Source organism: Ochotona curzoniae, unplaced genomic scaffold (assembly GCF_017591425.1).
Source record: "Ochotona curzoniae isolate NIBS_2020 unplaced genomic scaffold, NIBS_Ocur_1.0 contig_2318, whole genome shotgun sequence".
Lineage (NCBI taxonomy): Eukaryota > Metazoa > Chordata > Mammalia > Lagomorpha > Ochotonidae > Ochotona > Ochotona curzoniae.
Window position 1 is genome coordinate 15,777,788 of NW_024465419.1, and position 17,986 is coordinate 15,795,773.

The 17,986-nt window shown below is 42.3% G+C and overlaps 2 protein-coding genes across 2 annotated transcripts in view; one reads left to right on the forward strand and one right to left on the reverse strand.

Moving 5' to 3' along the window:
* CTHRC1 (collagen triple helix repeat containing 1) lies at window positions 1–11,766 on the forward strand. The gene is made up of 4 exons (XM_040972696.1): window positions 1–135; window positions 4,761–4,982; window positions 7,875–8,091; window positions 11,371–11,766. The coding sequence occupies exons 1-4, from the start codon at window positions 1–3 to the stop codon at window positions 11,511–11,513; spliced, it is 717 nt and encodes a 238-aa protein (XP_040828630.1). The 3' UTR covers window positions 11,514–11,766.
* The window catches only part of LOC121151333 (mitochondrial folate transporter/carrier-like), a 25,298-nt gene continuing 16,317 nt past the window's right edge, over window positions 9,006–17,986 (reverse strand). Inside the window, exon 8 of the mRNA XM_040972679.1 lies at window positions 9,006–9,361. The gene's annotated coding sequence lies outside the window, so the exon portion shown is untranslated. The remainder of the gene's footprint in view (window positions 9,362–17,986) is intronic.

Consider the following 17,986-nt stretch of genomic DNA (forward strand, 5'->3'; position numbering starts at 1 on the left):
ATGCGCCCCAAGAGCCGCCTGTGGCTGCGCCTGCTGCCGCTCCTGCTGCTGCAGCTGCTGGCTCAGGGCAGCGCCTCCGACATCCCCAAGGCGAAGCAGAAGGCGCTGCTCCGCCAGAGAGAGGTGGTGGACGTGGTGAGTCCGCGGCAGCCGGGCGGAGAGACCCCTGCGCCAGTGGTAGAGGGTGGCCGTTCACGGCAAGGGGCGCACGTCGGGGCCGCCCTAGGTGTCCCCCGCCCCCTACCTTGGTCTGTGTCTGCAACACAGGACTTGGAGTGTGTGCGGGACGTGGATCCGGGTACTAGGAGGGAGACCTAGATTGAGGGGGTTGTTGCGAAGTGTGGATGGGACAGGGGTCGATGGAACAGGCCAGGTACAGGGTGGCGTCCAACCCTGTCTGGCCTCACTTGTGCGCCCCCTCGGGAAAGAATGGAGAGGGACCTGAGGAAGACTCCGGATGGCTGCTGGTCTGGACCTGGGTCCGAGCCATGCAACGTGTCCTTTGTTGGGGCCGGTGGCCGTGTCTGCCCTCACAGTGCATCGGTCCAATCCTTCGTAACTTTTAGTCACGCTAGGTCATCAGAGTAAACTGAGCTGCAATTTGCGTGGTTGGACAGCCAACCGCACAGGGGCCAGGGATGGTTCAGAGAGGGGGTTAAAGGTCGGGAGGGGAAGTGAAGAGTCCCCAACAGTCCAAGGACTTACTGCGTTAATTCTGTCAGTTCTTGCAGACCCCTGAGTCTTCAGCCTGCAGCCACCAGGTAGGAACAGCAGGGGCTTTAGCAAAGTAGAGTTTCAGAGCCAGCATATAGCTTTCAGGCTTTCTGAAGGACCAATCTGGGGAAGGGTCTATTGTCTTAAAACTTTTCCTTTAAAAGTCAGCAGATGCAGTGGAGGGCATCTCAAACCCTTCCCTGCATCAGCATCCCTGGCACACTGTAAACCCCAAAACGTAAGTCTGTAGACAAATAAAATGGACAGACAAATAAAGTGGACAGAAGACAGGGGAGGAGATAGGCTTTATGATTTTGACAGTGTTTCAAGTTTTGTTAAACTGGGGTCTTAATCTAAACTAACAAACCAAGGTCTCTTTCAGCTATTCTATGCTGGATTTCAAAGCATTAAGAAAAAAAATTCACTCTTTTGATATGCTATATAATTTTACTTTACAAAAGCAGACTATGTGTTCAGGGTTACAGTTCTATTTTAAGTGTCCATATTGTTAAAGCTGTCCCAAGTTAGTGTGGTTCATGTGCAGTTTGCATTTTATGAATATGTGGTTATGATACACAAAATAACCCCCTCTTCTCCATAGAACTAGCAATTTTTGTCCCCTCCCAAGGATTTACAGCACCCGCGGTTGCCCACAGCTCTGGCCCGGCTTAGAAACGCTGTTGTGCAGTCACGCTCAGGTGCGTCCCGTAGATCCCGCTCGGTTTTGCTGACACAGCAGCCCACACGGTCATTAAGAAAGCCACTTCTTTGTATTGGACAAAGCCTTGCTTTCATCCGCCTCGCTCTGCCCCCTGGTGGCCAAGGGAAAAAAAAACAGGGGTGTGGAAGAAAAACGGAAACTTCACATGGAAATAATCCATTTCACAGACTTTCATTGCGGCACAGAACATGTGTTGGGTTAGCATTTTAACGTGGAAGAAGAAAGGCATAGTACCTGTGGAGCCTAATCTAAAGCTGTGTCATCTCTGAAATACGGTTTTGAGATAAAAAGGTGAATAAACATTCTCAGGATCCCTCAATTCCTTCCCCCCAAATTGAAAGACAATCCAAACATTAGTGAATGACATTATTCAAATGAAAACTAGCATAAAATATATACCAACTAGTTGGAAGTGTTTTGTGCATTAGCATTTCTTCAAATATTTAAAGAATTTTTAAAAACAAATCAGGTATTCTTAGCAAATGACTTTTTTTTTTTTTATCAGAAAGGCAGATTTATAAAGAAGATGAGACAGGGAGAAAGTTCTTCCATCTGCTGTTCACTCCCCAAATGGCTGCAATGGTCAGAGCTAAGTTGAACCGAAGCCAGGAGCTTCTTCTGGGTCTTGCACAGGGGTGCCGGGGCCAAGACTTAGGCCATCCTCCACTACTTCCCTAGGCCATGAGCAGGGAGTTGGATGACAAGTGAACCAGCCAGAACATGAACTGGCGCCCCTATGGGATGCTGGTGCTGCAAAGTGAGCTGTTGTGTGGGCCCTTATGCGTGTATTTGAAAGGCAGAATTATGGAGGGAGAGGCAGAGAGAGCAGTCTTCCATCCCCTGGTTCACCTTCCAAATGGTCCCAAGGGCCTGGCAGAGCCAGGAGTCAGGAACTTCTTCCAAGTGTCCCAAGGGAGTACAGGGAACCAAGCACTGGGCCATCTTCCCCTGCTTTCTCAGGCACTTTAGCAGGGAGTTGGATGGGAAGAGCAGCTGGGACTGGAATCGGCCTCCATAGGGGATGCTAGCTTCACAATGGCACGGAAATCCCTTATGCCACAGTGCTGGCCCTATTCAAACACCTTTGCAGTTAAAATACTTTTCTCACAGTTCTTGGATCATTCCTTTTCCTAGAATCAGGAAATGGTAATGTCCAAAGTAATTAAGATATTATTATCAAAACAAGGATTAGGGGCAGACACTGTGGCATAGCTAGCTGTTTAAGTGGCCACTTGGGTTGTACACATCCCATACATGAAGGCCTGGAACTGAATCCTGACTCTGCTTCCAGTCTAGCTTCCTTTTATTTCTCCATAAGATTTTTTTTTTTTTATTATTTGAAAGTTTAGGTTACAGAGAGGGAGAGATGGAGGTGAGAGATCTCCTTCCTCTGGTTCACCCTCCAGCTGACCGCAACAGTCAGAGTGGGCCAGGCTGAAGTGGAGCCAGGAGCTTCGTCCAAGTCTCCCATGTGGGTGCAGGGACAGTGATTCCATTTTCAGCTGCGTTGCCTAGGTGCCTTAGCAGGGAGCTAGATCAGAAGTGGAACAGCCAGGACTTGAACTGGCACCATAGGGGATCCTGTCCTGCAGTTATCTCTGTCTCTCTCTCTCTCTCCCACATGAATCTTATTGGGTAGGCCCAGGAAGTAGATAGCTGGAACTCAAAATACCACTTTTATGCTGAGCAAACAGCATTGGCCTACATTCATGGTATATTATGCGAGCTGATGGGATTGCTACTGTCTCTTCTTCAGGTCTAGAACCTCTTATTTCCAGTCATGGGAGTAGACACACTTGCCCAAGCAATGCCTCAACATTGATCTTGGAGTGATCACAAGAATGATAGTGGGGCCCGGTACAGTGGCCTACTGGCTAAAGTTCTCGCCTTGCATGCACCAGGATCCCAAATGGGCACCGGTTCTAATCCCAGCAGATTCTAATCCTGCTTCCCATCGAGCTCCCTGCTTTTGTGGCCTGGGAAAGCAGCTGAGGACAGTCCAAAGATTTGGGATCCTGCACGAAAGTGGGAGACCTGGAAGAGACTCCTGTCTCCTGGCTTGGGATCAGTGCAATTCCAGCCATCACAGCCACTTGGGGAGTGAATCAACTGACAGATCTTCAACTTCTTTCCCAGGAGCTTCTTCCTGGTCTTCCACGCGGGTGCAGGGTCCCAAAGCTTTGGGCCGTCCTCAACTGCTTTCCCGGGCCACAAGCAGGGAGCTGGATGGGAAGTGGAACTGCCGGGATTGGAACCAGCACAATATGGGATCCCAGGGGTGCAGGGCGAGGACCTTAACCACTATGCTATCGTACCAGGCCTGAAAGCTGTAAATCAGATATTTCCCATGGGACTGCTATTGTGGCACAGCAGGTTAAGCACCACCACTTGACATCCTAGCACCCCATACGAGAGTCTTAGTTGCTCTATTTTCAATACAGCTCCTTGTGAATGCACCTTAGAAAGTAGCAGAAGATAACCCAAGCCCTTAGGCCCCTGCCAGTCACGTACTTAGAGCTCCTGGTTTCAATCTGATCTATCTCGAGCCATTGAAGTGTAAACCAGTGGATCTCTCCCGAACTCTAACTCTGGCTTTCAAATAAATAAAATCTTCTAAAAAAGCTTTCTGATAAAACAAATATATACATATATACATACACACACATAAATATATATGTGTGCCTATATATATCATGGTCACAATGAACTGTAGAAAGGAACAGGCAAATAAAAACATTTTATCCTCTTGGATTTGTATGTGAGTGCAAAGTTTGTGCAATAAGAATGTAGGAAGGCGGGCCCAGCGTGATACTCTAATGGATAAAGTCCTTCCCTTGCATGCACCGGGATCCCATATGGGTGCTGTGTCATGTCCTGCTACTCCACTCCCCATCCAGCTCCTTGCTTGTGGCCTGAGAAAGTAGTAAACGGCTGGCCCAAAGCCTTGGGAACCTGTGCCCACACAGGAGACCCAGAAGAAGCTCCTGGCTCCTTGCTCTGGATCAGCTCAGCTCTGGCCATTGCAGCCACTTGGGAGTAAATCAGCACTCAGAACAATTTTCTCTGTCTGTCCTTCTGTCTGTGAATCTGACTTTCCAATGCAAAAATAAATAAAAATTTGAAAAATAATAAATTAAAATGCATGAAAGAAATTGTAATATTTTAGAACCAATTGGAAATGAGTTCCTTAAAGCAAGGCATCTAGAACAAGGGTAACTGGGGTCTGAAGGGATTCCTAACTCCAATGGTACCTAAAAAGTGCAGTTATAATGTACTGAGCCTTGGAATCCAGGTGCTAACAGTTCTTCTCCTTGTCTCTCTGCAGTACAACGGAATGTGCTTGCAAGGGCCAGCAGGGGTGCCTGGGCGAGATGGCAACCCTGGAGCTAATGGCATTCCTGGTACCCCTGGGATCCCGGGTCGGGATGGATTCAAAGGAGAAAAGGGGGAATGCTTGAGAGAGAGCTTCGAGGAGTCCTGGACCCCCAACTACAAGCAGTGTTCCTGGAATTCGCTGAACTACGGCATTGACCTTGGGAAGATCGCCGTAAGTCAAGTCTGACTATTCTAATCGTGAATCAAAACACAAAGGTTTTCCTATTTGAGTGTTAATTTTGACGTGAAATCTCCTTTAAACAAAAAAGCTTTAAAACAAGGAGTACAACATGATGTAGTAACTTTCAATGTTAATTTAAAAAGGGAATATTTTAGTCCAGCTTATAAAATTACTTCTAAGACAAGTAACTTCCCCTATCATATCAACCATACTACCTAAAATAACTGACCCCCAGTTTTTAATGCCAAACAAAAAGCTGAAGAGTTGTTCACGTTGAATAATAAGCTACTTTTCAGTCTCACCCTAAGGTTAACTGAGTCGTATTAGGCCAAGAAATTCTGTCCTTGCTTCAGACACAAAAAAAAAGTGAGGAGAAATTTCTAAGAAATCATATGCTAGTAATTATCCAGAAGTGGGAAGTCTGTTAGGTCCCATCCTATTCCAGGTGGCATGCTCAGTGAAAAATTGCTGAATTTAAGGGAACTGGACCAGATGGAAGTTACTATAGGGGGCCGTTTAAATTATTCTGCAACATTAAGCAGATGGGGGAGAAGATAATTCAAAATCCTGTACCTGCCATTGTATTCTGATGAATCATGTAGTCACTTTGATGACTGCTTTCTTTGAAAGTAATTTTTGATGTTAATAGAATGAGTTCAAAAAGTTAGTGCTATTCACAAACATACACATATCCACAACTTGATGGCTATGATGTTAGCTATTATCACCACTAGAAAAAATGACAGATGCTATGGTTTTCTGGATCTCTAAGGTTTTAAGATAAAAAATTTGTATATTATCCCTACTTCCATTTCAGCTCTCTCTGCTCTATTATAATGCTGTAAACCAAGGGGTTTGATTCTTATTGGATAGAATTTCCATAGAGCTTGCACAGTTTTGCTAATTGGGACCTGTTCTTTCTTAGAAAACGTTTTGTTGAAATGTTGCCTTGTGATCTAAATGCCTGGATTTCTTAGATCCTATTTATAGCTGCTCACCAAAAGTGGCTGAATTCTAACAGTTATTGTTATGGATTCCAAATGATTAATGTTTTCATGTTCCTTTCAGTAGCAGTCAGAACAGGTCCAGGAATTTTGTGCAAGTGAAAAACAGTGGGACCAAAAGTGCTAAGAGCTTGCCATTGGAAAAGGGCAGTCTGTTCAGCAAACAGTGCTGGGAAAGGGAGATGTCTGTAACATGGAACAATGAAACTGGACCAATCTCTGACTGTGTCATTCAAAATGAATCCAGTGAGAAACACTGTGGGACATTGCAATGGGCAAGGATCTTTGGAATCAGACTGCAAAAGCACAAGAAACAAAAACAAAAATGAACAAGTGGGGTTTCATTAAACCAAATAGCTTCTGCTTGGCGAGGGAAATCATTCACAAAGTGAAGAGGCAACCTGCAGAATGTGAGCAAAATATGTACAAATTACATAGCCCACGAGGAATTAATAACCAGAAAACATAAGGAGCTCAACAGCAACAGCCACAATAAAAAAAGATTTTTTGAATGTTTTTGCAGTAAAGAAATGATACCTGTTTGAGGAGATAGGTAATATTTACCCTGACTGGACATTGTGCAATGTATTCATGTATGGAAATATGGCACTCTATAAATATATTTCTATTGTGTTAAAATGTTCAAAATCATTTTTAAAAACAGTAGGTATGTGCCCTAGAGCCTCCCAAAAATTAGATCAGATAGACAGAGGTCAAAAAGGGAAGCTTAGAACAGACAGGAAACAGTCAGCTTGGACTCTCATATACCTTACTAGGTAGGACACAAAGATCAGTTACTCCTCACTAAGGTATTGAAGATTTCTCTGCACACCCCTCCTAAAACTGTTCTGTTCTTCAATTGTTAACATACAGCATGTTTGAGTTATAAGCCTGTTTGGACTATCCTAAAATTCACAAAGTTCAGTAAAAATCACGCTTGAGTACTATAAGCTGGTAAATGTAAAAATGAAAATAGACTCGAGACAGCTGAATAGTACCCTATAACCATTTTAAGGTGTATAGCAGCCCGTTGTGTATAAACTAAAATTGAAATGTCAGTGAAGTAGTCACAGGATGTGGTTAAGAACTTGCATTTTCTAACATACTGGTCACTCAATACCAAGTCAATTAACTTCATGATGCTGTAAATAGTTGTTGAAGTTGTGTAGTGGCTTTTCACTGGAGGGGATGATATTCTGCCAGCTCTACATTCAGACCAGGGATGGTCTCCCAATGAAACTGTTGAATTTATCTGGACAGTGAGATGCTGAACTCTGTATGGTCCATGCCCGCAATGAAGGAAAGCATGACTGGATATTAACTGTACTACTGTAACAATATGGAGGAATTCAGTATGGGGGGGGAGGGCTTTTTGGAGGGGTTGGGGAAATCCTAGAGTCTATGAAACTGTGTCATAAAACAAACAAGAAACTGTAGGTCTGGAAGTGGCACTGTGTAGCAAGCCATGCGTCTGTCTGCAGCACCAGCAGCCCACATGAATACCAGTTATATTCCTGGTTGCTTCAGTTTCCATTCAGCTTCCTGCTATGGACTGGGAGAGCAGTGGAAGATGGCTTAACTCCTTGGGTCCCTACATCCACATAGGAGACCTGGAGGATGTTCCGGGCTCCCTGTTTGGGATCAATTCAGCTCTGTCCATTGTGGCCATTTGGAGAGCGAACCAGCAGATGGAAGATTCGGTCTGTCTCTTCTTCTCTATCTCTAGCTCTGCCTTTCAAATAAAACAGAAATAAATTTAAAAAAAAAAAATGGAGTTTAGGGAAAGAATGCTTCTGTAGGATTCACAATGCAATTTCAAGACCTCTTTTCAATTAAAATGGAAAATGTGACTTGAATTCTGTTCCTGCTTCTGTGACAGGAGTGTACATTTACAAAGATGCGTTCCAACAGCGCTCTCCGAGTCTTGTTCAGTGGCTCACTCCGTCTAAAGTGCAGAAGTGCATGCTGTCAGCGCTGGTATTTCACATTCAATGGAGCTGAATGTTCTGGACCTCTTCCCATTGAAGCCATAATTTATTTGGATCAAGGAAGCCCTGAAATGAATTCAACAATCAATATTCATCGGACTTCTTCTGGTAGGTACATATTAACATTGCAAAATGTGCTTCAAATTCTGCAAAAACTTATTTGGCTCCTAATATCATATTGGGTCATTAGCCTACTGTTAAGCAAGTTTTCAGTGTGCGATTCTCCACTCTGGGTTGCAAGTCGGAGTTACTTATGCATCTTTCTAAAATTAAATGGAATAAGCATTTGGCATTTGGCAGAGTGGTTAAGATGCAAGCATCTTTGCAGCAGGGTGCCTGGGTTCAGGTCCCAGCTGCTCTCCAACACTGGTTTCCTGCTCTGGTGATGGCTTACATGGTTGGGTTCCTATTATTCATCTGGGAGATCTGAAACTAGTTCCTGGCTTCCTGCATTACCAGGGCCCAGCCCTGGCCATTGCAGACATGTGGGGAGTGAACTAATGAACAGAAGGTTTCTTTTGCTCTCATGCTCTCTGTCTCTCAAATAAATAAAATTAATACATAAATATGTGTTTATGCAAACATATAAGTATATACACACATTTTAATATAAATGTCTGGATTTCTTCCCTCACCAACAGACTCAAAATCTTTACAGTTTAGAGCCAGAATTTTTTTAAAGGCTTATTTAGTTTTATTGGATAGGAAGATTTACAGAGAGGAGAGACCGAGAGAATGATCTTCTGTCTGCTAATTCACTCCCAAATGGTTGCATTGGCTGGGGCTGAGCCAGTCTGAAGCCAGGAGCCAGGAGCCTCTTCCGGGTCTCCCATGTGGGTACAGTTTCTCAAGGTTTTGGCTCATCCTCCATGGCTTCCCCAGACCATAATCAGGTAGCTGGATAGGATGTGGAGCAGCCAGGACTCAAACCAGTGCTCATGCAGGATGCTGGTGCTTGTAAGGAGGAGTTGTCAGTTGAGCTACTGTGCCAGCCACAGCATTTGTCTTTTTCAAAAGATCTCTTGGTGATTCTGGTGTGTTTCAGGGTTGAAAATTTCTAAGTTCAATGAGATAGCAAAACAGCCAGTAATATCATAAAGAAGGAGTTCTTAACCTTGGCCACACATCAGGCTTCTTTGGGGATCTTAAAAAGACATCTTTGCCTAGATACCACTGCTTCAGGGGACCTCGGGGTGGCCAAGGCCATGGAACTTTGAACAAGCTCCAATTATTCTGTTGTGCAGCCACTCTTGCAAACCACTGGTTTCCACAGATCAGAGGACTGACTGGTTGCCCTGGCTTGTCCTTTGCAAGAGGGGATGTCTGCTGAATTTATAAAGGAGAATTTCCTTATCGTTCTTGTAGTCACTGCTTCTGCCTAGGAAAAAAGGAAAAGACATTCCATCAAGTTATGGTTCACTTAAACTCTTAGGGGTGGGTGGGGAATGTTGGTTTGTTTTGTTCTGTCCTATGATTCAGACAATGCCAAAGAATATAACGGTTTTAAAATGAAACAAATACCTATTCATCTCACCTCATAGGGAAACTAATATCAGTCTTTGCTGGTTATTTTTCTTGACTTGCTGTGGGGGTGGGATGCCATTCCTGGCAGGATCAGAAAGTATGCATATTGCTGTTTCTACTGCCCTCATTTCTTGTAGGGACTGCTTACTACTGCTGCACTTAAAAATGACCGAGGAAAGAGACCTCTTATTGGTAACCAGAAGAAATGATAAATTCAGGTTCCTCGGGGGATATGCTTCAGATAATGAACATCAAACATTGTGTTTTACATATTTATCTTGATTTATTTGAAAGGCAGAGTGACAGAGAAGGACAGGAAGAGAAAGAGACAGAGATAGAAGTCTTTCACCCTCTGGTACACTCCTGCAATGGCCAGCACTGAGCTATGCTGAAGACAGCAACCAAGGACTTCATCTAGGTCTCCTACGTAGAGGGGCAGAGGTCACTTGAGCCATCATCTGCTGCCTTCTCAGGCACATGAAGCAGAGTAGCAGGCATTCTGACCAACATTCAGATGTGAGATGCTGGCATTGCAAATGTTGACTTAACCTGCTATGTCACAAATCCAGCCCTAGCAAATTTTCCAGAAATTAGAAGCCAGCACCTGGGCAGAAGTCACTGCTCACGACACCAGCCTTCCATATCAGTGGCCTGCTTTGAGTTCCAGCTACTTTCCAGAATTCCTTTAATGTGTATCCTGAGAAGCAGCAGCTGATGGCTCAAGTACTTGAGTCCCTGTTACTCATGTGGGAGACCTGGATGGAATTCCAGGCTTTGGTCTGTCCCAGCCTGGGTTATAGCAGGTGTTTAAGGAGTTAATATGTACATGGAAGATAAATCTGCTTCTTGCTCATGACCATGGAATCACTGTTCAAGACAGCAGGAACCACAGCCGCACTCTCTCATATCCCCAACCCACGGTTTGAGCAGATTAGAAAGTCTCGCCTGACCCATCCCCAGAGTCCCTAGGGAGAAGTGAAATAATTTCTAGTCTGTGGGTGCCACTTGACACTGCACTGAGAATATCAGATAAATTGGAGCTGTGAGCCTGCTGCTTAGTTCTCCCAGCTTTGGAAGAGACCTGATCCAGAGCCAGACCCCTGGGTTCTGAGAGACTTGCCCTAGATTTATGGATGAGCAAGAGCTGACAAAAGCAGGTTGTTTCAGACCTGCAGACCCACAGCTCTGCTGAATACACTAACCTCAACCAAGTAAGAAATCTTGGCAGTCACCTGAAGTCATCCACCCTACTACTCAAGTGTCAGGATTCATCATAACCGCAGACACTCTACAATTCTTTTTTCTCTTTTACATAGACATCCAGAGTACCCTGTTTTATGCTTGTTAAAACTGACACTGGAGGAATTATTTATTTAATATTGTAGGAGAAGAGTCTTGGTAGGATATAGGTTGTATGTTAGTCTTGAATTTAAAGCCCAGTGTGTATTGGAAAGAGCTTTCCTAAAAATGGACTTGTATATCAAATAAAAATTTGGGCTTTTAGAAAATGTAGGCTTCCTCTGCTTAGTCAAATACAGTGTGTATGTATGTGTGTGTGTATGAGAGAGTATGTGTGTGTTTTAGGCTACTTATAGTTAAAGAAATTCTTGTTTTGTGGTTGACACATGTAAGGAAGCTGGCTTTTTAGCATATGCTGCAGAATGTCCAAATATGTATCTTTTTAAAAACATTTGTATACCAAGACAAAAAGAATCTTAATAAGAACCTTTATAGAGTATTAGATGTTTTAAAATTAGTCTTTCTTGGAAACAACTATGATCTAGCTTTCTAAAGTAGTAAGATTTGCTAACTCTTTAGAAAGAACAGCTGTAGGAAATCTAAACTTTGACCTCTGTTTTGCAGTGGAAGGACTCTGTGAAGGAATTGGTGCTGGATTGGTGGATGTTGCTATCTGGGTTGGTACTTGTTCAGATTACCCGAAAGGAGATGCTTCTACTGGATGGAACTCAGTGTCTCGCATCATTATTGAAGAATTACCAAAATAAACCTTTAAAAGTTCATTCCCTACCTCTTATTATATCCTTAAGTGGCATATACATCTGAAGGAAGAAAACCATAGACCAAAGTGTGATTTCACACTTTTTTAAAATTTAGAACTATTCATTTTATTTCAATAAAAAGTGGTTTGGGGATTATTTTAGTTGATTAGAATGCTTTCCTCTTATTCTCATTCCCTGAGCCTATGATTTGCAATGTCATTGTGATCTCTAGTTTTTCCTATTCTTAGTGTTTTTATAACATTTTTAAAAATATAAAAAGTCTTTGTATAAGTTGTAAATGTTTAGAACTTATTTTACGTGTGCCAAATAAAATTTATTTCAAATGACTTTATTATCTTTAAGCTAATTATCACTAACATTGGAGTTTTGGTACTTTGGATCTGAAAGGTTGTATAAATCACCCATTTAACCATCATATTATTTCTTACATGTGTATAATATGGTTTATTTTAAGGGATACAAGGACAAAAAGGTATTTATGTGTCAGGAAATACATCAGCACTTTAAGAATTTTTGTAGAACAAAAGGTGAAAAGACCTGATTGCTTGTCATTTAGAAAAGAAGATCAGATATAAAAACAGCAATAAATCAAAGATGAGTGTCTCAAGAGTGGTGTGGTTGAGCTGAACAGGGATCCCTTCCCACTGCAGGATCAGAAGGAATCCATGACAGTGTAGGTGGAAGACTGATGAAAGTTAAGTAAATTTTAATAGAGTTGATTCTTTCTTCCTTTACGAAACTCTACATTGACTTAACTCATACTTCACTCTTGTTGAATTATTTTACTTCTATTGCCTTAATTTGTACTTTTTTTTCTTCTCTCTCGTCTCTGACTTAACTTTCTTTGCAATTAGATCTCTTCTCATGGCCCTCTCATTTCTATGCTGAAGAAATTGCAAATATCACCTCCATCCCCAGTTTCCTCCAGATGTTCACTTCCAGCTGCATACTGGGTGGCTCTGCTAGGCTGTCCCACTGTTAATGCAAACTAGGCATGTTCAAAGCCACCCTCTGGTACCCAGATCTCCTGCCTTCCCTATTACTTGTTTTCCAGTATTTCAAAACTGAAACTTTTGACATCTGATTCTCCTCTATATTCGCTTAGAAGTCCCTTTGATTCTCTTCAGACATTTTTCAAATGTGTCCTCTTTCATTCTAATGGTCACCAGCACACTACTTGAGTGGTATGACCATCTACTGCAGAGGATGTAAGCATGAGAAAAAAAATACCATATTGGTAGAGCAAGTTCTTCAGTGGACCTGTAAATAAAGTGGCCCAGTGGTAGGAATGGAGGCCATGTATGTAGAGTGAACAAGGTGGAATTTCCTTTATCCAGGGTAACCTGGTTAGCCTTACTACTGCGTACTTGATTTGCCAGCAGGAGAGACCAACGAGAGACCAACACTGAGTCCTTAATAAGGCAACTTGCCCTAGTGACAGGCTGGTTCCATCAGACCTTTCCCACCATGTGGGGCAGAGATGTGTCCTCCGTGAAATCTACATATATTTTCATATAGATTTACCTTCTCTGCTCACAATACTTCTGTTAGCACTAACATTTGTAGATTCACCAAATGCTTTCTGCACAGCATTGCTGCTGATCAAGACACTGCACCAAATAAAGAGAAACTGCAACAAAGGAGCCCACTCTGGAGCTAACTGATCTCACCAGACACCCCCAAACCTGGCAGTGGTGAAAGAAATGGCTTTATTAAAGATTCATTATCAAATCAGGAGACAAGTTCCTGATAGAATGGGATTCTGTTTTATGGGATGTGGTACATACTTTGGAAGACAAAGCACTACAGAAGTTTATCTTTAAAAGTTCTTGGAAACTGGAAATAAAATATGTTTACATTGGCACAAAACTTAAAATTTATGCATATCTTTTCCAAATATGCTTTCTTTGTGAAATTTTGGCGACCCTTTGTTTTTCCTATGACCCAATATAAATGGTAGAAGTATTAGTCAATAATTCTCTATTCTCTATGGAACCAAGAAATTAGATAGGTGGTATGAATAAGTGATGGTTAGATGAAGAGATCTACTAGAGGGATTGGCTAATGCTATTAGGAAAGCTGATCATCCCCCTAGAGGCCACCCGGCTGGTGATCCAGGGAAGCTGTTGATGTAGCTGTGCTGGGAAGGTCTGAGAATTAGGCTGGGATCTGCAACCAAACTGCAGTGTGCCCTCTTCCAAGTTTGTCTTTCCTTGGTTACCTTCTCTCAGCCATAAGGTACTTACTTAGAGCTTTGTTAACATATTCATAATACTGTACATAATGTAAAAATTCTTCAAGCTTCACCCACTTAGTTCACTGTTGTGTTCTTCCTCCTGTTTGGACCTAAATTGATGGAAAGGTAGTTACCTGATTGATATCCTTGTTCATTTTCTGCTGTAGTCGAATATCACTGAGTTTACAAGAAAAGCAGGTTTATTTGGCTCATGATTCTGAAGACCGTAAGATGTGATGGTTGATGAGATCCTTCTTGCTGGTGGAAACTGTGCTGGTCCGGGGGGTAGACGACATCATACAGGGCCTCTTCTCATGAAGCCAGACTCACTGGATGAGCATACAGCTCTATGGTCTTATTTTACTTGAATAAACTACCGCAGTCAGACTGAAGGTTCTGTCCTCTTACCGTCTCACCACAGTACGGCACTGCAGCATAAGTTTGGTGGGGACACTGAAACCACAGCAGGCAGTTTAGGACAGGAAGTGAGCATGAACAGCACTTTTTCCTTGGTCATAAGCTCCTTACACAGAACCATTTTGCCCAATTCCTCCTTGCTTTAAATTTTGCAAGGGCAGGTCCTAAACAGTGTTATCTGTGGCTGGATCAAAATATCTGTGTGATCTGGGACTTAATATATTTTTTAAAGATTTATTTGTTTTTATTACAAAGTCAGATATACAGAGAGAAGATCTTCTGTACAATGATTCACTCCCTAAGTGACTACAATGGCCGGTGCTGCGCTAATCCAAAGCCAGGAGTCAGGAACTTCCTCCAGGTCTCCCATACAGGTGCAGGGTCCCAAGGCTTTGGGCCGTCCTCTACTGACTGCTTTCCCAGGCCACAAGCAGTGAGCTGGATGGGAAGTGGAGCTGCCGGGATTAGAACCAGCGCCCATATGGGATCCTGGCGCCTTTAGGGCGACAACTTTAGCTGCTAAGTCACGGCACTGGGAATTAATATTAGCCTCACCACTATTAAAATAATATTCCATTCCCTCTACTGCTTGTCTGTGTCTTAGATAAGATATGAGTGTGAACCATCAAAAGCAGTTTGCTGCTTTTCCTTTTGACATGCTGAGTGTAAACTGGTTTTATAACTTCCTTGCCTTGAGGAGACAATGACATAACTAACATAAACCTGTCACATTTGATATCATAAAACATTATAGGGAAAATCAAGATGGCAGAATAGGGTAAGGACATGCTTAAATAGATGGAGAAGAAACATTAGCCAGGATAAAGCAGAGGGCACATTCCAGGAAATAGGAGAAGACAGATTGACAGCAGAGGGACAACTGGAGACTAATGGACACAGGAAAGCAGTGGAGACAATGGTGTGGTGTTGTAGTGACCAGATACCCCCAGCGGCATTCAGCCAGCAAAGATCTGAATTCCACCAGCACCCAGGTGGGAAGGGGAGTTCACTGGGAGGTCAAGAGGTGAACTCAGTGAAAGAACAGCCCGTCCTGCTGGTTTATTTGATTTGACCAGGAGCAGACAGAACAGCAGGTCCCAAACCAGCAGTGTAAACAGGGTGGATTTCACAGCTCAGACCCGTAGCAGAGCCAAATCGGGTGCCATTTTGTGTAGGGAGAAAAAGGACTGTGCATGTACTAAGCTGGGAGTGAACTTGTTTCTGACTCAGTGATTTGCAATGACGTGGTATCCTACAGTTTCCACCCAAAATAGGTCCACGTAGCCCCCAGACCTAACAACAAGCAGATCAAGAACTCAACGAGTATCACATCAGGTGCCATTTTGTACAGTCTCAAAAAGGATTTGACACTGCAGGGACAACAGTGAACTGTTTATGCAATGAGCTGGGAGTAAACTCAATGAACTCAGTGCATTGCACTGGTCCCACAGGGAAAATAACACCAACTTTGGCATCCTACAGGTCAAAATAGGTCTGTGTGGCCCTCAGACCTAATGGTCAACAGGTTTCAGGAAGATTAGCACCAACAGCCTAGCTATTTAGGACACATGGTGTTTCCCTAGTCCTGGGAACTGCTCAAACCGGAAGTGGGAGAAAGGTACAGACAACATTGCAGCCTTAGCATGAGATCACAGGAGGTGGAGAGTGCTGAGCCAGGAGCTGGCACTACGGAGACCAAGGTGAAAGTCTAACATAAGAGCCCAGATCTGAAACTCACTGGAGGGAGTAGCAAAACTGACTGCAAACAAAGAACCTTGTACTAACCACATTAAGTAAAATCAAATTGCAGACTTGTGGGTGACACAGCTTAGAAACCTGCCCTAAGGAGAAGAATCTGCTAACCAGAAGTACAATGACCAAGAGCAAAAGACAGAGGCACAATGAATATTACTGAAGACTCCTCTGCAAAGGGGCAAATCTTTGCCAACCTCAGAGTTAACTGAGGAAGACATCAAGAAAATGGGGGATACTGAATTCAAAACACTTGTTATAAAGTTTCTTCTTAGCAGTGAGAAGCACATGCAGGGATTTAAGCAATATGTCACATATAAGATAGCAACACTGAAACAAAATCAAGTCAAATTATTGGAAATGAAGGATGCAATAGAACAAGTTAAACATTCAGTGGATGTCTCAATGGAATGAAGGAAGCAGAAAAAAGAATCTCAGAATTGGAAGATATTTCTTGTCACCAGGAGAAAACAAGAAGTTCAAAGCAGAACTGGGTCAAGCTAAAAAAAAGGTATTCGAGAAATAAGAGACACTACTAAAAGGCAAAATATAAGAGTTATTGGAGTTCCAAAAGGTGCAGAAAGAGAAGCTGGATTTAAAAATGTATTTAATGATATAATAGTAAAGGAAAATTTCCCTAATCTGGACAAAGAATTGAAAAACAACATGCAGGAGAGGCACAGAACTCCCATCAGGGTTGAACAAAAGTGATTTTCACAACACATGATAATCAAGCTCTCTTCAACCGACCATAAGATCCTTAAATGCCATGTGAAAAAAATCAAATTTTCTATACAGGAATGGCAATTAAATTCACAGGAGACCTCTCACAGGAAACTCGATGGGTCAGATGTGAATGGAATGACATATTATAGATTCTAAAAGCAAAACATTGTCAGCCCAGAATAACATATCCAGTGAAGCTTTCCTTTTTCTTTGAAAATGAAATAAAATTCTTCCACAGTAAAGAAAACTTAAAATACGCCTCTTCCAAACTTGCCATCTAATGATACTTAAAGATGTTCTCTTGACAGACAAAAGGAAGAGCACATACCAAAACCAAAGGCAAGTGTGAAGAACATCCCAGTAAAATAACAGAAGACTAAATCAATGAACAACCCATTGCTAAAATGACAGGACCAAATTACCACCTATTTATATCAACCCTAAATGTAAATGACTTAAACTCATCAATCAAACTTCATAGATTAGTAGGCTGGATTAAAAAAACAAAACCCCATCTGTTTGTTGCCTACAGGAGACACATCTTACCAAAAAAGATCAGTGGAAATTATATCTCATGGATTTCGATGCCTTTGTCTTTACTTTCATTTCTTCAAAACACTTTTTTCCTCATCAAATTCTTTACTGACTCATAGATCACACAGCAGCATCATTTTCTTCAAGAAGGTTCTTGATTTTCTTTTTCATTTCTTCAGCGACATGTTAGTCAATCAGTTGCATGTTATTTAACTTCATGGCATTGTAAATTTCTATTTTTTTCTGTTGTTGATTTTGTTTTGCTGCTTTTCTTTCCTTTTTTGTTAGGTAGCTTTTTACTTAAGGGGATGTAAAGTAACTGTGTAATATAGACTATCATATCCAGATGTGAGGATAAAATGCAGTATGCATCTCTACTTCCAGATCAAAGATGGACTCCCAATGAAATGTTAAATACATCTTGACAATAGGATGCTGGATTCTCTGCCATTGTCTATACCTACAATGATGGGCTTATGACTGCTTATGAAGACCTATACAATTGTAATACTATGGGGGAACTCAGTGGGGAAGAGGGGACCGGGGGGGGGGCGGTTAATTGGAATCCCAGGTCCTATGGAACTGTAAAATGAAATGATAATAATAAAAAATGAAAAAAGAAAAGATTTATAGAGGTTGAAACCTCAAAAATGTTGAAGTTAAACTGCAGCTACTAGATGTCTGATTTTGGCAGTTATCTGACCTTTCTCTTTGTTTTCCTTATCTAGAAAAATGGCCTAATAAAGTGTACCTGACAGACTTGGAAAAAAAATGTAATAGGAAGAATTTCCAA